This window comes from Egretta garzetta, unplaced genomic scaffold (genome assembly GCF_000687185.1).
Source record: "Egretta garzetta isolate BGI_Z169 unplaced genomic scaffold, ASM68718v1 scaffold1, whole genome shotgun sequence".
NCBI lineage: Eukaryota > Metazoa > Chordata > Aves > Pelecaniformes > Ardeidae > Egretta > Egretta garzetta.
Window position 1 is genome coordinate 966,803 of NW_009258542.1, and position 23,649 is coordinate 990,451.

Sequence of the window (23,649 nt, forward strand, 5' to 3'; positions counted from 1 at the left end):
TGCTGAAACTGAAAACTACATTCCTAAGAGGGTATAAAAAATAATTAGTAGTTTCTGTAGCTAATAAAGAAATAAGTAAGCAATTCAAAAAAATGTAATCAGTTGGTGTATGCAGCTGAGTGTTGACATTGTTCTCATTGCTAGAAGATAAGAATGAGGCCCAGATGGCAATGACATTGAAAATCGTTTCTTTACTCTTTAGTGATACTACTCGTACAGATAAGTAACTCACTTTTAAGAAGATGTTAGTTCAATGCTAAGGTGACTTAGGCTGGAGAACCGGGACTGATGGTGTGCAGTGCATCGGGGTCTGGGTCGATCATGGGTGAATGCAGCTCCTATGTGCAAGGCATTAGATTAGAAGTAGGAGCAAAAAGAATAGTCTTATCAAAGGACTAGTCAAAAGAAATCTAGTCAAATTCTGAGCTGTCTCTCCCAACCCTAGACATGCTGCATCCATTTCTTCCCTCCGAGTTGGCAGTTGGACATGAATAACATTTTCTTACAGGTTTTTAGGAGCTGCTTGCAAGTATTCTGGTTTTATATTTTATAATAGCACTGGGGAATAACTCAGTTGTCTGTATGTCTGAAAAAAGTCTCGTATTATACATTTCCCCTGAACTTTTCTTCAGGGTAGACTTTTTTTAAAAGCTGAAAATTGCTGAGGTGACAACTGCTGCTTTGCCTAGCAGCCCCACAGATTTCCCGGGATGCTGCTTCTGGTCTGTAGCTTGCAGACATTTTCCTTAAATGCAGTTAGTTTTTAAACTGTTAACCAAGTTCTCTTCTCATTGCACATGGGTAACTTGCTATTGGTGCTAATTTAATTTGCATTTTCAAAAAAGAATTTACCCTTCAGCAGAAGAGCACCAGGGCTGGGCATGGTCTGGGGCAAAATCGATTGAGGCTGATTGTCTTAGGCTTTCATTTGCTGGTGAAGGGTTGTCAGCTTAGACTGGAAACGACTAATAATTTTAGTTGCTGAAAGTATTTGTCTCTTGATTATCTCACTAGAGGCTTTTTTTTGTTTGTTTAATAATGTAAAGTAACAGGAAGGTAGTGTATTTTTAAAATAATGTTATAATGTTGGTAAGTTCAACATTACGGGAGTGTGCATATTCTGTGTTGTGTCGTGGAGCTTTTATATTCTTCACAGTAAAGACAGGAGAAAGCAGAAAGAGGAAAAAGCAAATGTTGTCTTCAGTAATGAACAACTGTGCTGGAGGGAGGGTTCTTCAGAAGAGCGAATAGCTATCTTTCAGCTCAAATGTTTATAGCTAACTGCAGGGCTGCGAGTTTGATGGTCACCCGTATCTGATATCCCGGCTTTAATAGCCTCGCCGGAGGAACGTGGTGCCGGTGTGACCCACCCAGCCCCCCCCGAACGGGTCCACCCCAACCCTGGCCGCCAGCCTCCGTGGGAGGACGACGTGACCTGCGGTAGACGGGGACCCCGAGAAAGGAAAACTTCACACCACCATAAACATTACCACACCCGACTTTATTAAAGTTTGAACCTTGAGCCTGGTTTGAAAATCTGTGGTAAATGATTAACGCAGAAATGGCTTTGCTTAAACAACTTGATTTCTACAGAGCTCGTTCCTGTAGCTGCATCTTCTTTTCTTTAAGTCTTTCCATTTTAGCCCCATATGTTTCCTTCACTGGAAACGATAAATGTATCTCTACAAATGAATAAAATTAGATTATATATAGTTTCTGAAAGTACCTGGGAGTGGAGCTCAGTACACTTAAAAATATAATGCCTTGCCTCCCAAAATAACATTTAATAAAAGTTTTTACAAATTTTGAACCCTTAAAATTTGGAACTTTTTTTCCTCTCTCATCTCTGCTTCTTGACATTTTCTTTTATTTAGATAAGAGTCATAGTCTGTCAGGTTTTTGTTGAGTTTAAAAACATTTCTGCAAATAACTGAAAGGTAACATTATTATTATATTATCTCAGCGTGTAACTTCCCTCCCTTACCTCTTCCTTAGGAAGTGGTTGTCTTTTACTGCGTATAACTTTATAGGTAAAAGATTTTATATTAAACCTCAGTTTGTTGCAGCTCTTGCAGGAGTCCTTATGCACCATAATCCCTCCTGTCCTCCGCATGTTTTAGGCAAGCAAAATTGTGTTTTACACAACCAGGGCACTGTCAGTGTCTGGTAGCTTGACACACAGTTACTAAATATTGGCCTTATCTGATATAGCCAGGCTTGAAAAGATATGCCAGAAGCCCAGATTAGATTGCTGGCTACTGCTTTATTAATCAATGTAATAATTTATTTTTAGTTTTGTAAGTCATATCATCTGTTTTCTTTCTCATATTACATTTTCTATGGTACTGGTACAGAAAATGAGCCGTGTTTAAACATCAAAGGTGATTGAAAAGTTTCAGTGGAATATGTTTGGTGCTCCCGCAGTTTCTATGACAGTTGATGAATGTTTCCTTGAAAATGCTTTTGTCAGAAATTTGTAAGGTAGAAGGAGTTTAATTTTTGTATCTAAATTAGCTGTCTTCAAAACTATGCATAGAAAGACATTTCCATCTTTTTCTGGCTTTAATCATTTTAATGAAATGAAGTTCTCAAGTTATATATTCCTTATTTAAAGTCATAGGCTCCCAGCCTGTATTCCGATGTTTAAACTGAGATTTTTAATAGAAGAAGAGGAGCTGGTGGGCCCAAAACTTGAGAAAATAAAGCATCCTACAGTAGTTTTTGTCCAGCCAGTGATTACTGTATTTAATGGGGGGGTTGGTTTGTTTTGGAAATAAGTGTTCTTTGGTTGGTTTTGGTTGTTTGGTTGGTTGTTTTATTGCATATGACACTATAAAATGGAGAAACAATTCAGTTCCTTTTTCCAAATGGATCGGTAAGCTGGAGGGGAACAAAAACAAAACAAAAAACAAAACAAAAATAAAAATCCAAACAAAAACAAACAAAAAAAACCCCAACAAACCAAACAACAGAAGAAAGTAATGTATGTATTGTGTGAAAGGAAGCAAAGCTTTTGTAGTCAAATTATTTGTCTAATTAGACAGGAAAACTGAACCAAGTACAGGTTCTCAAGCCTGACATTGTCTTCTCGTCTCTGGCTTCCTCCTGACACCGTAGTGGAACAGCAGACCTGCCCCGGAGCGAAGGAGGTCAGCGGGCTGTGGTGCTCGGTCAGCTGCCCTGGCAGCGGTGGGGGTCTGCTCTGTAGTTCTGCAGGCAACCCAAAGGACATGGAGACCTTACCTCTCTGAATACAGAGTAAGGCTGAGATCTGCTGGGAAAGGCAGGAGCACCCAAAATGTGCAATACGTGTATGGTCCGCGCTGAACACGGGCACCAGTTGCGTGGCAGGGAGGGGTCCCTTCAGCCAGAGGAGCTCAAAGCACAGCTCCATTGACTTGAGGTTGTAGTGTGCCTTTCTTCAACGTATGTGCCAGAGCTCAAGCTGTGTGTTAAGAAGGCAAGATTTCTGAAAAGGCTGGTTTGTATTAACCAAATACCATCATGCACAGCTTTGTGATAAGAGGCATAAGTAGATTCGAATTCTCAGCTTTCTTAACCATGAGGTTTCTTTTCCTGCAAACCCATAGCCATTAGTTTCTGCCAGCCGATTTCTTCGTTAGAGGAGATGGGGCCATGCAGATGACAGCTTCCAGCATTACAGTACTCATTCCTGGAGCACCTCCACACTGAGAAAGGCAGACATGTTTTGTAGAAATTAGGATGAGCATGTAATTAAAGATGCATGTTCATAAGGACATCAAAGAAATGTAACTGGGTTGAATTACATTCTGCCATTACTGGGATGTCGAGTGCTGGATTGTGCAACCTTAGTATTTTATTATAGCTTTCTGCTCTGTGAAAGAAGGCAAATTAATTAGAAAACACAGAAAACCCATCATATGGATCATAAACAGGATTACCATCTATCAGTGACTGCCACTTCAGTTGACAGACTAGCTAATGATGGTGGTCAGCCTCTTGGTGGAGTAACAGAGTAGAAGTGTTGCAGCATTTCACAGGTATTTTCTGAATGCAAAGGAGCAACGTGATGGAATTGAGTTCATTTCCACATTCTGGAAAGAAGGATTCTTTCCTGGGTGGGCTTTTTTCTTCCCTTTTTCCTCAAGGTTGACTCATTCTACTTGATTCCCGCTCCCAGCCTTTCCTATTTGAAGCCTTCACACCACCCATGTTCTGGTCTTATTCTCTCCTTCCCACAGCTATCCCAGCATGTTCCAGCTGTTGCTGTGTTCTTGTCTCTCCTCTCCTTTTCTGCTCTCTGCTCTAGCTTAGGTACAGGTCACCTTCCCCCCTAGCTCATATCGGACTCTGTTTTTTAGAGGGGTCTTATGTACCTTAGGTCTTTGCGTGCCTGTCCCATCTCATTTTTTTTCCCTAACACAAATAATTTTCACTTTTTCTGCCTTCTGGTTCCATATTTGTCAAAGTGTGAACTTCGTTGACACATTTATTCTGGTTTGATTTTTATCCGTCCCTCTGTATTTGAGTGGTAGGATTCCTGCTCCTTCTGCCTGCTTTTATTATTGAACTCCCTCCTGTATGAGCAAAACGCAACAGCAGAAGTCCTTGGAATCAGTGGACAGGCTGTTTCTCGGTTGCTCTCTGGGGATGGGGCATATGGAGATGACCTGTTCAAAAGCCTCCCAGGTGTTGGAGCGGTTTAATTTGGGCTGGAATTCTAAGGATTTTGTGAATGTTTCAGAAATATGGGGTTTGTTTTTTTTTTTAAATGTGTGACCAAATCTGGTCAGACTTCCTCGAGGAGAGGAAAAGGAATTTTCCATGCAGAAGCCAGCCCACGTACAAATGTTAAGCCCACATTGGGGAGCGTGGATGCTCTGGAGAGTTTCCGAGTAAAGGCACCAAATTCTTTTGGGGGGGAAAAAAAAAAAAAAAAAGTGTTATTTTCTAGCTTCATCTGGAAAGTGGCTGGAACCCTGTTGGATAAAATTTTCTGTGAAAATCACTTTAAGCATACAGTATAGAAATTGCATTTTAAAAGATCTAAAACTTTTGAAAATAAATTCAACAACCTGCCTTATTACAGGAGGTGTCGAGGCAGCCTTCAACAGGTAATGCGTCAGGTTTTGGCTATGTTGTTTACATGTGCTAAGATTAGCCCCTGAACTTTGGCACAACCAGTGTTGGCTCAGCCCTTACAATTTAGAAGCAGCTTGAAGGTGATTACGATAGATTGTTTATTGTTCCAAAAATGTTTTAAAAAAAAGGGGGGGGGTGTTAAAGAACTAACCTTTCATTTGTAGATGGCCTGTATGTTTATATAGGAAAACCAGATCCTGAAATTAAGAAGATATTCTTTTCCTAAAACAATGAAATGATCATTTATTACTGTAAATATATATCAATATATGGCTTAATTTGCACAGCTTCTGACAGAATAGAATCCTAGTAGAAAACTCTGTGATGATACTGGAAAGGAAGCTCTGGTAGGACTTGGTGCAGGCTGCAGGGAATGTGACTCTAATGAAAACAATATGGAATAAGAACGTGTTTTAAGAGTTAGTTTTCAAGGCTAGGATAATTGTGGAAGAAACTTGGCTTCAGAGCTGTGTCAGGGAAATAATCTTGACCTGGTCAAATAGGCCGTGAAAAATCCATACCACTTTACTTAGGTTTTAGAAAATTCATTGGTTAACTGTTTCAGAGTCCAGTGAATTTGTGTGCAGAACTGTAATATTTGAGGATAAGGGCAATCTCTTTCCTTGCAGTTACGAATATTATGTTTGCCGGTATCCCATAGATCTTAATTAAAAGCATTTTTTATGCTTTTTCTTAGCCCTGGAATGAGATCAGATGTAAGCTCTTCTCCATCCACAACCTCAGCAACTACGGGACCACCTCCCAAGCTTTGTCTGGTTTGCTCTGATGAGGCCTCTGGGTGTCATTACGGTGTTCTTACTTGTGGCAGCTGCAAAGTGTTCTTCAAAAGAGCTGTGGAAGGTAAGACATGTTTTGATGAGTTTGCTGTTTAAACATATAAAATCCAAATACATACCATCCACATTCAAACCCAGTCTATTTAATCTTACTGGAATCCATGTGTTGGCTAGAATCTTACTGGAAAATCCCATCCCTTATATCACTGATCTTTTTGTAGCAGATAACATTGATAATGGTGTGATTATCTGAAGCATAGATTCCATTTACATTTATAAAATGCTCCTATTCACTCACAGTATAAGAGGTTGTATTGTTGTCTTGGCTTTTTGTTTCTTTCGTTTTCTTTCACTGTTGTTTTTGTTTATTTGTCCTATTTGTTTACAGATATTTGCTTAGATTTGTAAAGTTTGTGATTTTTACATTTAATGTTAGCTGTTCTGTGTACAAAACTGTACATGAAACGTGATGCCTCTCTTGTACGCAAGATTATGATAGTTTTACAATTTTTCCTAGAATCTGTGTTGATTATATTCCATACATGTATACATGTGTTATTTGCAAGGGTAGCTAGATAACAGGAATGTGTGTGGCTTTGGATCATTGAGATTTCTGTCTAATCACAGGAGAAAAATTGTTCTAGAAAATCGAGGTGTTGGAAAATAAATGTGAATCTGCACAGCAGAATAAGTAATCTGTGATTTTTTGGGCTGCGTAAGTAGCCCTTATGTAATGAACTAGGTTGTACCTCAGTGCCTGGCTCTTCGCTTCAGTATCAGATGAAAAAGTTGGAGTATTTTCTCAGTGTCTCTGAAAGGACAGCGATTCCTCTATTCTGAAATGATGTCGTTCTTAGTTACAGCCTTACAGGGTTTCCTCTCTCATGCCTTCTTCATGCAGCCATTCCTGGGTTTTTTGAAGGGAATCAGACTGTCATTTTTTGCTAACATATTTGCAAGTTGTGTTTCACTGGCAAAGAGGGAAGGCTGTTCTGACAAAGACGAGCTGCCATTCAGGCTTTCAGAAGAAGCACTAACTCCCGTTTCCGAGCTCGCTGGATGCAATAGGGAGCTCCAAGGAAATGCAGAGCCTCTCGGAGGGATCAGAAAAGTCAAGTTCATATCCCAGTTTCTGCTAGTCACAAGGGGGAAGGATGTCAGTTCTGTGGGAAGCTGAAGCTGTTTCTGAAGTATAACAAGAGACAATATGAGCTCAAATGCAAAGCACTGAGCTGCTCGGGCTCTCCGTGACTCCCAACTGGTCTCGTCTGGAGTTGTGCTCCCATTTAGAGCCAGGCTCTTTATCTGAAGCAAATAATCATCTGTATCTTTGGTTAAAATAATGTCACTGGGTATCCCTCAGAAGTAGTGTATGACAGCTGAATATGTGTCATTGAGGATGGGCAAAACCATCTCTATCTTAAACAAATCACAAAAGTATTGATACATGAAGAAATCAACCCAGTAATTCCTTCTGATCAGTGATGCAACTTGCCACATGTTATATCAGCTGTATTAATGTTAAAAATATAAGTGGGATTGTAGCTGAAAAATTGCAGTAAGTTTCTCAAGGCTTACCTCTGCTTTCATTTTTGTTGTTCCATGGATTATCCCAACCTTAATCCTTCAGATTAGATTTTGTGGATGTTTTCAGGAGCTCTTCCAGGATCTGTTAGTTCTAGTACTCACTTTAAGGAACAAATAATTTGTTTTTGTGTCTCATAGGCATTTTTCTTATTAGGAACATATGTAAAAAGAATTTGTTTCTGTAATATCCTTTTTATTAATAGCTGCCAGGCACCTGTTAGTACACAGATCAAGCTGACTCTGCACATTGGTTATCCAGACTTCAGCCTGAAACCCTTTTTTGTAGCTTTGTCTACACGCATGTTTACTGTGACGGAAATAGTTACAGAAACTGAAAATATCAGTATCTAGAAAATCAATATAAAGTGTATTTCTTTCAGCAAAGAGTAGAACTAGAGGAGAAGAGGAGGGATGAAGGTGGAAGAGCAGCTGTATATTTATACACAATTCTTCATGTAAACGAGCCTTTTCTTCCAGAACCCAGGATGGCCAAAGCCATCTTGTTCTGGTTCTTATTTTCATGGTGCTTCAGAACTCGGAGCCCTTGTGATTCATTTTCTCTGGTCCCAGAATCAACCCCATTCACCTCCCAGCTTGTTACCCCCACCCTGCTGCCAACCCAGATCTTCACCACTCCTTGCCACCTCCGCTTCCTCGCCTTGCTTCAGATCCTCACACCTCCCCTCCACCAGATTCCCCCAACACCTCTGCCTCCTGCTGTGCTCCAGATTGTCCTCATTCTTCAGCATTTTTAATTCCATCTCCCAAAATCTTTTGTCTGCAATTTCTAACCTCTTTATATGCCAGTGTGCTTAAATGAGCAACGACTCATTCAGTCTCAGTTCGTCAGAGCCCCAGGTGCTGACCTGTGCTATGGGCACTGCAATGTTGAGGAGTGTCTGGCCTCTCTGTAAAGTGCTCCTATGTGCTGTAAATTCCCTTGGAAATCTCTCCATTTGCTCACTACCAATTTTTACCAGTGTTTTGTTTGTGAAGTATATTTGTCTGGTTTTTGAAATGCATTTTTTTGTGCAACTGCCATGTCCTCCGGGCAGCAGTCGGATGATGTGAAGCAGCAGGTAGAATCAACTTCCCTTCATTTTTCCACAAAATGTTCATGTGACGAGAAGGCTTTAATGTAATGTAATACAAAGAAATAGTGTAGCTTTCACCTAAAAAAATGCAAGAATAGGTAAGTAGTAGATACAAGAAATCAAACTACTTTCACAGAAATTAAGCTCTTTGTTAGGAAAAAAAAAAAAAAAGAAAATCCACACCACTGACTGTGAAACCATGGTCTCAGTTGAACATCTTTGTGAGACACGGAATAGTAGTCTCTGTTCTGCTACAGCGATGACAACTATTCATCGGTTTATGTTTCCTGTGTGCGCGTGTGTTTATTCTATATGTGTCAGTATGCTAATGGTGAGCAGAATCGTGACTCATGGATCTGTTTTCAAGTTACCTTAAACACAAAGGTGACGCAAGGGTCAGTAAGGCTTGAAATGAAAAAGCAAGGGGGTTCATTCAGAAAAATGTTCTGGGCTTCTTTGGAATATCAAGAAACTTGAAACACTTCACTGGAGATGTTTGACTAAAGCCATAGTAATGGGCTCTGCTTAGCCATCATTTTATCAGCTGACTTGAAACAAATTCCTTAACCATGCTCTTTTTCGGTGTGAAGACTCTTAGGCTCCATTGTTAATAACTCAGTATTTGGAAAATATGTTTGTTTCTCTCACTTCAGGACTTTGAAATGTAGTGTAAGAGCTTAGGTAGCAGCTTTCTCCCAACTAAAGAAACATCTGGGTTCTGATCCCTATCTGAAAGAAGGATTTATTTTTTAGTAATACCTTTCTTTAAAGTTACCTTGAGACAATTATTCATATCATTCAAATAATTAAGAATAGATAGTACTCTTGTGTTGTTCTGCTCTTACCAGCTAAGGAATACAGTTCTTTTAATTTATGTAGCTCGAGTTGCCGTATTTTGAGGGTCAGTTTTGCTCTGAATCTGTGAATCCATAAAAGTGTTGGAGAACTTAGTTTGTCCAGTTCGGCGTCTAAGTTAATCAAGAGGAGGTTTCGTGACTTCCAAGCTGATGAAGGCTATGTCTGTGTATCTGTAGAAATGGTGACATGTATACTTTCAAAATGTTATGGATGTTATTTACGTCTCTTGTGAAACTATTTAGGGAAATTGGAAACATGCTATAGAAGACAGCTTTGAGGAATGTCAGAGAAAAATAGTTTTAAATAGAATTTGCCTGATGTTAACAAATAGAAAATGGGATTTCTTCCTAAATTTATTGGCTTTGGTGTTGAGATATGAGAAACCTCTTCAGTGTACATATATGTGAAAACATATGGATACTGATCTTATTTTTGCAAGAAATGCAGCACAGTAATTAAAGATATTCTATAGTCCACAGATCCTTAACATTACTGAAAGAATGGATGACTTCATCTACTACTCTAATTGTAGAGCTTACGGTTATTTTGTTTGTCTTTGTGAATACAGGGCAGCACAACTATCTGTGCGCTGGGAGAAACGATTGCATTATTGACAAAATCCGGAGGAAAAACTGTCCGGCGTGCCGCTACCGGAAATGTCTTCAAGCTGGCATGAACCTCGAAGGTAACTTAAAATGCTCAAATCCCTTTTTTATTTTTGAGTCCTAGACAATAAAGGTCATGCTGCTTATGAAGCCAAAGCAATTATTTGAGCAGCACTTTAACGTGTTAAAAGTACGTACGGCATTTTATGGCACGTATGAGCATTTTAATGAAAAGCAAGATTTATTTTTTTTTACACTAGAATTTCTCCTATACTTTCCTACCCATACTCAATTGCTCTGTCTCTCGGTATGTTCAGCAGAAGTGAGTCATAGACGCAAAACAGAGTTATTTTTTATTCCTGTCAGCACATATATCATGTTGCTTTTTCACTGAATCTGAGACAGCAGAAGTCCAGGAGAACTCCTGTAGGAAAGTGTGACGCCTGCCCGTCCTTACTCAGGACGGTGACCTGACATTGAAACCACAGATGAGAGGGAAAGCCCAGAGACACAGATCTAAAGCTGGAGTGGGGCTTGTATCTTCAAACTGAAGAAAAGGAAATTGGTTTTGTTCATGCTGTGGATTCTTCTTAAATGTCTGTCAGGCTCTCTCTAGAAAAGAAAATAAAAAAATAAATTTAAATGTACCAGTACATATTTCTCCTCTACTAAGTCCTGGATGGCTTACAAGAAACTGAAGACCGCATCAACTAGAGATTTAGCAGCAGTTGTAAAATGGCATAAAACATTTTTTATTAGTATCAGCTACGTTTTATGCTTGATATTTTTTTCCTTGAGCTGTAGAGATTAATACAGTACTTACTACCATAGTTATCGTGGTGATACTTGTATAATCAAAATGTCAGATAAAATAAAAATGTCAAAAATGTATTTGTCAGATACAAATATGAACAGAGTTTCATTTCAGTCAGCGAAAATATCCTTTGGTAAGTGGTGAGTTATGTTAAAGAGGTAGATGATACTCATATTGGAGTCTATGTTAGCATGTCCTTTCTTCCTCTTCTGCTTCCAACCTCTCTCCGGAGGACGAATTGCCACTTTTTCTGCCCTGCAGGCTGTACATGCCCCTTCCTTGAGAGCAAAGGGAAAAAACCCAACAGTCTGCAAAGCTTCCCCTCCCATGACGTGCTTATGAGTACATCCCGTGCTTCGCGGTAGAGATCTGCAGGGAGGAGGGGAGGGAGGTTGCTGCTCGGTTTGTTGAGGTGTTACTGTGATCTCTGTGCAGGATGTGAGTTACATCTCTTAACAGCCAAAATCTACAATAGTGGGTTCTAAAATAAACCCATAAAGTACATGAAGTTGTCAACGATTGTCTCCCAGGAGCTAGATTTAGCTTGTCAGACACTCCCGGTGGGCTGAACCTTGCACTTCAGAGATAATAGCAGGGTAGCCCGCTTGGCTATTCTTGGTGTCCAAGGTGGAAAGATGCAATGCCCTGCTGGGGCAGGTGTGGCCACTAGCAAGCAGAGATAACAGTGAAGCCTAAAGAAAGTTCAGAATAACGCAGAAAGCCCACAAATTTCCTTTTGCAGTGGAAAAGAATCCATTTTGGTTTAAGACTCGTTTCTGTTTTTTCTCTCCGTACTTGTTTTCAAAATACATATATCATGTTCATCTGTTCATCTGTATGAATAAAGCACCTTATTTTGTGTATCACACTAATAGCAAGCCTTTCCATTCCTGCATCAATTTATGTGAACTCTTTCTAAAGTAGACACCAATGTAGCTATCTCAGGCTCTAGGATGCGTTATTTGAGTTGCCTTTCTGCACCAAAGAAAATTAAAATGGAATGACATCTGATACTTGCCACTTTTCTGCACGTAGTTTGGAGCCCATCCAACTATAGTTTGCCTGAATTTTGGAGCAGAGAATCCTAGAGAATGGTGACTTTTTGGAGGATGGATATTATTATTATGTAAGTTGTTGGAAAAGTGGGGGGCGGGGGGAAGCTTTTATGACTGAGAGGGAAGAGAGATCTAGAAACTCAGCAAAGCAAAAATGGAAGAACCCAAGGTAGTGTGAAACAGTGAAAAACAACCATGGAAATGACGATTTATCGGACAGTCCGGAACAGATGGTGAATTGGTCGTACAGCAGAACTCATAGGAAAGAAAACTGAAAGGCAGCATGAAGTGCAGAAGGGACTAAAAAAAAAAAAAAAGAGTTCCTTTAATCTTGGCTATTTTAGGGTCACAGTTCAGGAATTACTGTTGTTTAAAAGATAATTAAATTTGCATACTTCTTAGACGGTAATTTCTTTTTGAAAAGTCGTGAGGTGTGTTCTCAGTGCATAAATAGTACTTATATGCAAACCAGTTAATGAATAGCAAGAGATCAAAATATCGGAGCATGGCAGTCTGAAGCCCTTACTTGCTGGTAAGGCTTCTGCCATGAATCTGTCCAGTCACATTTTGAATATCTCTAGGTTTCTAATACCTACAGTGAATTTCAGTGCTAGGTAATGGGTAGAAGACTAACTTATTTTTAATTAAATAAAATCTACCATGCAGTGTTTTAATTCTTATCTGCTCTTGTGCTGAAACAAAAGTGGCTCCTCATACAGTAAAAACACGTTACTTGGTAATTTATTACTATAGTCTGGTGTATCCTCAGTCATAGCTTTGGCCCTACTCATGACCCTTTTCTGGAACTTTCTTGTTTCTTTTATTGCATGGGGTTTTGTGTCTAGGGGACTGGAAAAATATAAAACTGTCAAGCTGCAGGTACCAGAGCCTAATACAGTAAAATAATGATATTTTGTACTATAGCCATTATTTCTTTGAATTCTCATTTCCGCTTTTGTTGTTAATTGACCCTAGGCATTCTTTGGCACCCTTTCTTTTTCTGTTGTGTTTGAAAAAAAGATTTATTGATAGGTTTTATGCCTGTAAAAAGTAATCTCATAATTTTTTTGGCCTTTCATACTGCATTTTATAGTTAAACTGTTGGCAGTTGATAGGTTTTTTCTGTCGTCTTCGTTCTGAATTTATTTCAAGTTTTTGAAGGATCTCTTCCTCTTTCTAATATTCATTGCCCTGCTCTGTAACTGCAGTGGGTTTGGTGATTATAAATCCCATTTTAGAAGTGAGGTGCATGGTCTCCATGTCTGTCTGGCAGTGTTTGCTCTTCAGCCTGGTGGTGGGAACGCCTCCCGGGACGGTGAACCGCCTGCGTGGTTCCCAGTGCAGTCCATCTGCCCAACTTCAGGAAACGTGTGCAATAAAATAGGAAGCTTGTGATGCCAAACTGCAAGGGGGAGGTGTGGGATTTTGGGGGGCATTGTTTGTTTTGAACAGAAAACCTTGGATGCTTTTATTTCCATGCCGTGTTTATCTGTATGGATTATCTTCTGTAATTTGCCCTAAGGAGCTCATTTTCAGTTTGTGGTATTTTTATATTTGAAAATACATTGGAAAGAAATATATTATCTCAACCTTCTTTTTTTGTGAGTTACCACTATATATCTAAGTCAGGTCTAGTAGCATAGCCTAATAAAATTCTTACATAATACTTTGTCTTACTAGATCTATTTCTTTTGATTTTAATTTTACCAGACTTTTTGGGCTGGAAATGCTCCATACCAGGTGTCTGCATTAAGCTGAAGGCATGTGCCTGCAAATTTAAGTCAAAGCAGTTCATTTGCTTTTGAGAACGAGGATAATGGGGCAAAAAATGCCAAAATGTTGAAAGCATTTTGGAGCAGCCATTTCAAAATTTAGATGAGAATAACAAGCAGCTCTTTGCTCCAAGGAAATTACTGTTGCTATTCCCCCATGACAGTCTTGGCAAATGTGGCCACTGTGGAAACCTTTGGGAAAATGGGATTTATACAAGGTCCGTAGAGAATTTCTCATCTTTAGCAGTTAGTTCCTGAAGTCTCTGTCCTAACCAGTGGGAGAAACGGGGTCGGGAGGGGTATTTTATATGTTGTTAAGCTACAGATCTGGTGCATTTCTGATGATCAGAGATTCTGAATAGGTCAGTAGAAACTTTGAATGTGAAACCACATTACATGATGCTTTTCTATGCTACTGATTTATCTCGGAAGTTCCAGAACAGAAATCAGTTAATTAATTGAAGCCCAGGAGAAGAACCGGGTTTCATTTTGGTCTCGGTTAAATAGTGCGTTTGGTGTAGCAGACTGCATCCCGGAGAGCTGAAAGGCAAGTGGGAGACTCCGTTATTGACAATACGCTAATAAAAATTGTTGCTCCAGCTTTTTGTAGTTTACAGTTAACATCTCTGTGTGATGTTTTATTTATTTGGCGAATGAGTTTTATGGTTTAATTACGCAGCAATGATTTATAGGCAAGAGGGTTGGCAAGAGAAAAATCTCCTCCTGCCCAGCATTTTCAAAAAAATGTTTTCCCTGGCTCGAGAGACTGAGCAACTTCTTACCCATTAAATATATTTTTTCCTTTCCTCTGTATGTTTTCTGTACTTAATATTTTAAGGAACTTGTAAAGCGTGCAGTCCTGCAAATTTTTCCAAACAGGTGTCACGCTGTCACGTGAATTTTCACTGGAATTTTGCACGTTACAGAAGTTGTAGGGTCAGGCCTTGTATTTGTACTACCTGCAGACATTATTTAGCATTTTGAAACATTGACATAAATGTGACTTTCATTAAAACGTAAAATAAACTTACTTTCGTGGGAAGCTTAATTAGATTTGAAGTGAAATTATTTACAGATTTATGAAAAAAAGCTGTAAAAGTTTCAACTGCCTGATGTACAAATGCAGGAAAACGGAAGCAGCATTTCCTCTGTTACATTTTTATTGCTGTGTGGTCACTTTCCATTATCTAACCTGTGACTTACCAAAACTTTCCTAGCTCGAAAAACAAAGAAGAAAATAAAAGGAATTCAGCAGACTAGCGCAACGGGAACGCAGGATGTTTCTGAAACGCCTGGCAACAAGAGCATCGTTCCTGCGTCCCTGCCGCAGCTGACCCCGACCCTGGTGTCCCTGCTGGAAGTGATTGAGCCAGAGGTGCTGTACTCGGGCTACGACAGCTCGGTGCCAGACTCCAGCTGGCGGATACTCTCGACCCTCAACATGTTGGGAGGACGGCAAGTAGTAGCTGCAGTAAAGTGGGCAAAGGCAATACCAGGTAATACGCAAATACATTAATGACAAAGCGCGGTCTATTTATTGTACTTAAAAAATCTGTCTTTGTATTTGGTATCCTTCAAAGCCTTCACAGAGAAAGGTTTTGTAATGTCTGAGCTAATTCGTGTCTCAAATACACCTAGAGTGGAAAAGCAGAAAAACACAGATGAAAAAAATTATTTACTAGGTTTACAAGTTCAGTCACTTTACTTGAACCCTTTGACCATTGAGTGTTAAAATTCATATTACAATAGAGATTTGTTTTTAAAAGTAACAGAGAGAACTATTTTTATTAGCTCTAGCTGCACCTCTTAGATACTTATTCCTTGAATATTTTTAGCGGCAAGGTTCTCTTGACTTTTATAGGCTGGTGCTGCTGTACTGGCTTGTCTGGATCTGCATTCATGGGTGGTTCTGGTTTTCACTACCCCTCACCATATTTGTAGGTTTTTTTCTTGACCAGGAATAGGCGTTTGAGTGTGCAGTCCCATAGGGGGAGTTAAGATGTTCATTTTCTCTCAAGCACTGTAGCTAGACAATTAAACTGACTGTCATCTGGGGCATGTGGAAGGTCTGTTGCTGGTTTGGCTCTCGCCTGAAGACACAGGTAGCAGTGGAAGTGATGTCAAATCTCAGCCTTGGACGTAACACATTGCATCCCATAGTACATCTTTGGGAGAGGCCAGGGCCAAAAGTAGAGCTGAAGATCTGTTTATTCCTGACAGAACAAAGACTAGTGGTTTTCTCCCTTTCGTTTCTACTCAGCACCATTAGCTACCTGTTTTCAAAAACCCTAGCAAAAACACCTCCATAATGCCCAAGAATAACATCGCTTAACAGGTCTGCCAAGAGAAAAAAAAGAAAAAGTCTGGTAATGAAATTTCTGAGTCATGATGGTGTCTCTGTTGAGGCGGGGGAAATAAAGTAACAGCAGGAAAGAAAGCCTAGTAAACTCAAATGTGTATGTCCAGCAGAGATGGGAATAGAGAGATTTGTATGTCTGTCAGGGTTTTTCTGCAGTGGGGAATTACGCTGTATTAGCTAAGGTCTACGTTAGTAAGAGTTCACATGCGCACGCTTTCTTCTGGGGCAACTCTTAGGAGAACATCTGGTATTGGCAAATACAAATTTAGATACCATTTTTATAAAACAGTTCTGTGTTCATAATCTCTTCTGAACAGTTTAACTCATTAGACAAACTCTTCAGGTTAGCACATATGCTCTTAAGGAAAATGCCAATCTTCTCTTTAATAATTATATTAACAGGAACTATTCTTATAATTTATTTATATTCCTTTTTTTTGGTTGCTAAGGTGGTTCTGCGTGAGTATTTAATTTGTATACGCTGCTGCTGGTTGTATGCCATCAGACGTACTAACAGTAAGCCAGCATTGGTTGCTAAACCCTTTGGTTGGGATTTCAAAATAGCCTTTTCCTGAGGAGGGTTTGAGCAAAGATTTCAAGATTATACCCAGTAAGTTTGAAATAACTCTGAAACACTTGGCTTGTATTTTAGAAGGAGTAAATGGTAGTTACTGCTGTCGCCAAAGCCAGAAGGTTTTCTTAAAGTTGTTAGACATACCAAGTTTTGTTACATGTTAACCTACTCAATAAACTTCTTCGGGAAGCAGCACTGTTATGAACTCTTTAGATGTCAGATGATTAATAAAATTAAATAACATGAACTTGAATTCAGACTTCAATAATGATTCAATGTGGCAAAATATTTTCTTGCTAAATATAGGCAGGGTCTGATAGGAACTAGTGTTGCAAATTAAAAGCTGCCTATATTATAAGATTGATTAAGGGACAAATATTCAGATTTTACACATTTCCTCATTGTTTAATTGGCTCTGTTCATACTACATATTCTTATAAGATTAGAAGCAGTTAATGATGGTAAGTAATGCGATACACATTTTGTAAGTTCAGTGTATGATTGATTGTTGAATAAGAGCAAAATTTGTCATTCAGCCATTTATTGTCTAGTGGACTGCTCTCTCAAAAGTGAGAAACACTGTTATTTTTGGAAGATAGCCGAATGAATTAGAGTGTATATTAAATGTACTTGTTTTCTTTTGTAACCTAACCGACCATCAGTTCCAGATAAGCGCACACATACATTCTGATTGTTTTAATACTACATCCCCTTTTAATACCTGTAGTACCTACAGAGAATTACCCATCTGGTACTCTGCCCCTCCACAAAATAACTAATGTCATGCTTGCCAGAGCCCAGGGCTTTCGGTGTGCATGCACTTTCGTAGGTGGGTGCTGAGAATTTGTTTTGGAAATGTGACTATAGAGTACACTGCAAAGTTCAAGCGTTACTCTTTGTGTCGCTCTCTTTGGCCTGTGTTTCTGTGCTGTATATGTTTTGTATGGTTGAGAGTTACAGATTCAAACCAGCTCGAGGCTGAGTTGTACTGAAGCTCCGGTCTCATATGTAGTCCTATTGTCCAGAAGATGTCATTTGAATCCTATGGTTCCAAACACTAAATATCTACATATGCAAAATTTTGAATAGGCAAAGGATTCCTTAGTGGTATGCTAAGTATTTGAATGTAACCTTAGTAGCTGGAAAATGGTGTTGAAATTTTGCACCCCTTTTAAAGCGCATTTTTTTTATTCAACAAGAACTTTCTTGTAAGAAACCTCTATCTTGTTCTAATTTCTTTTTTTCGTCTGCTAAAAATCAAATCTAAAATACAGAAATACTTGCCTGAATCAGATGTTTGTAATATGGCAATAAATTTTGTTGTTATTTCAGGTACAGTCACCACAGTTAAAGAAATTGTTATCAAATAGACTTTTCAAAGTGCTAATCTGCACTGGCAATACAGAAGCTGTGCTGATGAGAAGATAGTCCTTTTCACAGTTACAGTTCTTTCCTTTTTTGCAACCAATACTGTCAACACCTCAATTTTTTTTTTGTTTTTTCCAGGTTTCCGCAATTTACATCTGGATGACCAAATGACCCTTCTGCAGTACTCCTGGATGTTCCTAATGGCTTTTGCTTTAGGATGGAGATCATACAAACAATCAAATGGAAATCTCCTGTGCTTTGCACCAGATCTGATTATGAACCAGTAAGTAAGACATGAGTCATTTTCCAGGTTTCTCACGGTGATACGAGATTCCATGCAGTATTTCTGGGTTTTGCACTTGAGAGGTGAATCACTGTAGCAAATTCTTGCAGAGATCACAGATCAGTCTGTCATTTGCAGCTTGTTTTTCTTTTAGCAGATTGCTTAGAGTTTTTAAATAATTCAAATGGAAGAAAGGTATTTTAGATATTAAGTGTATTTATATCAAGAAGTTTTTGTGGGAGGTGTTTGTACTAAAATGTTCCATATTGTGACTGTTCCTGCACCATTCATTATAATCATTCATTTTATCAGAGCCAGCACAGTTGAAGCTAAAAATATATCTGGGACGGAGAGAAAAGTTTGGCAAATTGCATGATGTTAGCTATGTTTATTGTATAAAAGCGATTGTACGGTCCTACCGGTTTCACAGAGTTCTTGATCAGTTAAACATACATATATATATATCTGAGCCTGATTAAACTCTGGCTAAAAAGACAAGATTACAAATGGAGAAACTTGTCTGATTTTTTTTTTTTCTGAACTTTGTTAGCAATTTTCAAGAAAAGTTGGAATTTGCTAGAATATTCGGGCATCTTTCTTCTTGCACCATCCATCATTTTCCCTGCATTTTTCAAATTCATGTTCTGCAGTAATTCCACATCGGGGAGGATCGAAAGGGGGAGTTTGGGATTGTTGAGGTGATGGGCAGAAGGCTTGGTTTGAGATTTGGCAGGTATAAGCATTCTGCGCAGACATACACATAACTATATGAGGTTCCATATGCTATTTCAGAGGTGCAGTAGCAGATCAGGTTAGGTTATGCCTTTCTGTCCCCACTCTGGAGAGCAAACACTCCCATGGAACCCTCTCCTGCAGGGGTGTGTTTGGCAGTCAGTCTCCATGGACTGTCGCACTCTCCTGCCTTTTTGAAGCCATTTCGGCGATGGTGTCGTTCAGCTCATACTTCAAAAAGCAGTTTCTTCAAGCGGGTGGAAGAACGTCTGCGTAGTCTGTAACAAACCTTTCAAGTGATCTTTCAGACTTGCAATTCCAGTGTGGCTAGCGATATTTATAAAGCCTGTCAAGGCATTTTCTCTGTATTCTGAACTAGTGCTGAAAATACTCTGTGGATGTAATCTTTGAGGTTGCTGGCCAGAGCCATTCAAAATCCAGTTTACCTGCCTGCGGGCTCCAATGAATTCAATGCTATCGCTGGGGATTTGCCATTTCTTTTTTCATGAAATGGCATAGTGCATTTGTGGGGACTAAAAAATACAATTACACAGTGCCTTTGACGTGTACAATCACAAAACTTCATTAGCATCACAGTTTCACTGACAATGATTTGAAAAGTCATGCAAGTGACAAGGTGTCATTCATGTCTTGGTTTTTCTGTCTCCAAAATGGAGGCAATACTGATCCCTTTGGCATGTTTTGAGACAGTTCTTCATATTTTTGTTCCTATTGCACTTCAGTATTGAATCTCCCAAACGTTTTCTCAGTTTAAAAAAAAAAAAGAATTATTACATTTTCTGAGATTAGCCATTTTCATTTCACACTACTACTTTTTCGTGATGATTTATTCACTTTATTTTTTTCAGTGTAAATATTTTTCCAGGCTTTTATAAACTCTGATTGTTTCTTTATTATAAATAGTTTTCAAAAAAAAAAAGGTGAGGGGCAGAGGACGGATGTGTCTGTGTACTTATGTTTATTAAAGTTCTTAGAATATGTCTCTGGAGTAAAACAGTCCCCATGTGGTGCAATTGAAATAACAGATATTGTCACTAATAAGCATAATAACATCTAATTTGCTTCAAGTCAGAGGTCTCCTGCTGTTTTATCAATGAGTCAAAACCACAGAGCTTTACAGCAAAGTATATGTCGGTATTCCTACAAAAACCCTGCAAGGGTAATCCTATTATGCTAAATACTCATTTTCAAATTCATTCCAGTTACAGTTTTGGTACATAAATTGTTTATCAAAATGACATTTGTTTTCAATAAAATATGTAGACTGAGAGGACTGTGGGTTTTTTTCTCCAGTGTGCAACAGGTTCCCCATAAAACTCTCTCTGGTCGTAACTTTTTATGTACCATTCATCAGTAAAATACAGCCACCTCTGAGTTAAACATGACAAATCCTGAATAATACATAAAACCACTGCCTGAGTCGCAAGAAGCTTATGAAGCGCAGTACCGCAGGGAAAGCCGGCGGGGCAGTGCCAAGGGGGGGGCGTGCCTGATGCTCCTATTATGCTAAATACTCATTTTCAAATTCATTCCAGTTACAGTTTTGGTACATAAATTGTTTATCAAAACGACATTTGTTTTCAATAAAATATGTAGACTGAGAGGACTGTGGTTTTTTTCTCCAGTGTGCAACAGGTTCCCCATAAAACTCTCCCTGGTCGTAACTTTTTATGTACCATTCATCAGTAAAATACAGCCACCTCTGAGTTAAACATGACAAATCCTGAATAATACATAAAACCACTGCCTGAGTTGCAAGAAGCTTATGAAGCGCAGTACCGCAGGGAAAGCCGGCGGGGCAGTGCCACGGGGGAGGCGTTGCTGATGCTAAAATGTTGGGTACGATGAGAGAGACATCATGGACATCAAGAAAAAAAAGTGCTTGGATTTTACTGACAGCTGTGTCTGCTCTCTTTGCTTGACACATCATCCAAAAGATAGCGCTGCAGTACATAACATCCCCTAAAAACCATTCAGGTGTTTATTCAGTGCTCCTTCTCTGATGTGAATCGTAGTGATCTTTCGCCCAAACAACTCCCTAAAGCTCTTCCTTAATGTTTTAGGTATGCTAGGAACAGGTCCAAGGTAGAGTAACAAGTTAACTTTATGTGATGTAAGAATCAGATCTTCACCAAAACCCATTAACCCTTATAAAATAAACAGGTAGAGTAGCATCCTCTACAAGTCAAAACAACTCTGTTATTTGATAATTCTAAAAACAATTGTAATATTTAATAACATTACAGTGAATTCTCTGGAATAACAGGAAAAAAAGTGAGTTTCCCTCATAAATTTTAAAGCTTGATTCCACTAAATACAGTTACGCATAGGTGTTGCGTGTCTAACAGCATCGGAACCTTCATTTTGATTGTCTGGAATCTAGGATCGTGGTCATTTTTACAGTTAACTGAAGCCTCAGATTTTTGGCTTCCTGTTCCGTAGTTTCAGATTTCTACATGCAGATAGGTATAAGTTGTCCAGACTTGTAATTTTTGAGATCTGCAAATGCCATTTCCACAGGTCTGTTCTTTATATGAACATTTTTCATTTGTAACTTAAGAATTTGCTCTGGCTTTGTATCTATTAATTGCTGTTTCAAAGCATTATTTCAGTGGAGGACTAGAACAAAATTATACGTCTTTACCCAATCTGTGTTAGAATACAATAATTCCAGGAGGTCTTCCCTCTCTTCAAGCCACAGCCTTTAGCTTGACAATGTACTTGTTTTTCTTAAACTGAAATATAAAAAAGGTGAGGAGCTGGCAAAAACTTCCAAGCCTCACGTGAGCCCCTCACGCAGACTTGGATCATTCCAGCCTTACAAAATGTGGCAGATATTCATGTGGATAGGTTTTCAATCCTGTTGTGTAATTTGAGTTTACACATCAAACAAAATTGTATGAATCACATTATGCTATAAGTGATAAACGCCTCACTGTGTATATGGAATTATACATATTCAAATCTCAATTACTTTTCACTCAAAAAACTCCTTTAATTTTACTTATAAAGAATTGACCCCCCAGAAGGGTGATAAGAAAAGTATAGGTGTTATTGCATACAATGTAAATCAAGAAATGGAACAGAGAGGCATCTTATAATCACGTTATTTCTTTATATTCCTTTGTATCTTCATTACAGCAATAAGCTAGGGTTGGTCTCGGAGCACTTCCTCTGTGCCACCGTTACCTGTAGCTTGCAGCAGCGTAACACAGGTGATGAAGTATTCAGGAACGTGGATGCAGGATGAGTTACGGAGTAGTGGTTGTGGAGAAGTCAGTAACACTTTATATCTGCTGCCGAGAGCTAAGGTTGCATAGCTAATGTTAATGGGGGCAGGGGGAATAATACATAACAACAGAGCACACAGTGCCTTCCGTTGCGTTAGTTGTATGGTTACAGATAAGTGCAGTTACTTCTCTTTCAATTTTCTTGGAGTTTTATATGGGTTTATAGAAACCATTTCTTTTCTTCAGTTCCTGAGCTTTTAAAGACTTGTCCTCATTGTTGGTACAATTCAGTGCCTTCAGCTTCAGGAAGAGAAGCTCTTTATCTTTGAAGGGTTCTCCAAGCCTTGGTGATTTAAATGGACATAACTGCAAAATATTTCTTTAAGATTGAATTCCTTATGGGGATAATAAGACTTTCTTTAGTTTCATGTACCTGCTGAAGCGTCTGAGCACCATCAGTCTTTAATGCATTTATCCTTGCACCAAGCCTGTCCAGTGTTACTCCTGCGTAGGTACTACTTACTTAGAAATGGAGTAGCAAGATCTGCTAGCTCACGTCGATGCTTTTCAGGCAACTGTGTGTAACTGGGCTGTACATAAAGAATCCGTCTAACCCGTTAGGAGGTTTGCCATGCTACATTTTCCACTAACAGAGCCTTAGCATTTGTAAGTGTCTTGCCATGAATGCACAAAAAGCTTCCCAGAAATCGGTGGATTGGTTTTGCATAGTGCTCAGGTCGCTTTAGCGGTGGTAGTGCTGAATGCCGCTGTTCATTAGCACCATTGTAGATTCCTTCATAATTGAATTTTCCAAGTATCATCGATGAAGTCTGTGGTGGGAAAGAGAATTAAACGCTGTTCTTCTTAAGTCTTAAGCTGGCAGCCTAGTCATTTGACGAGTCTTCTTCTAAAAATCGAATAGTTATTGAATGTTCCATTTTTATATCTGTACTCCGTGATTTATTCAGGGGGATGACAAAACCAAGAAGAAAATCATCCAATATATTTGAATAATGTTTGTAATAATAATATAATATCACATATTGGATTATATTAATTATTAATGTTATATTAATAACATAATATCACATATTGGCTATGCTAAGTTAATACGTCTAATAGGTTTGGGTAGGGTGGATTATAAAGTCCCTGCGATAGGAAAATAAATTATTTCCCATGGCATTTGTTGAGTGCAAAAAGGTTGACCATACGTACACATAGCACTGTTTTCACTTCATATGCCTATGCTGCATCTGTATAGCTTTTAATTTGTTTGTCTACAAAACCAAAAAGAGGGAAAGATGAGTTTCTGAAGACCCAGCTGTCATTTCTGCAAGGATACAGGTCACTTCATCATTCTTCCTGCTTCCATTTTT

The 23,649-nt window shown here is 38.9% G+C and overlaps 1 protein-coding gene across 1 annotated transcript in view; it reads left to right on the top strand.

Moving 5' to 3' along the window:
* Nucleotides 1-23,649, top strand: part of NR3C1 (nuclear receptor subfamily 3 group C member 1) — a 72,566-nt gene that overhangs the window by 36,891 nt on the left and 12,026 nt on the right. Inside the window, exons 3-6 of the mRNA XM_009646793.2 lie at nucleotides 5,822-5,985; nucleotides 10,029-10,145; nucleotides 14,924-15,202; nucleotides 18,146-18,290. Coding sequence (XP_009645088.1) covers nucleotides 5,822-5,985; nucleotides 10,029-10,145; nucleotides 14,924-15,202; nucleotides 18,146-18,290 — 705 coding nt within the window. The remainder of the gene's footprint in view (nucleotides 1-5,821; nucleotides 5,986-10,028; nucleotides 10,146-14,923; nucleotides 15,203-18,145; nucleotides 18,291-23,649) is intronic.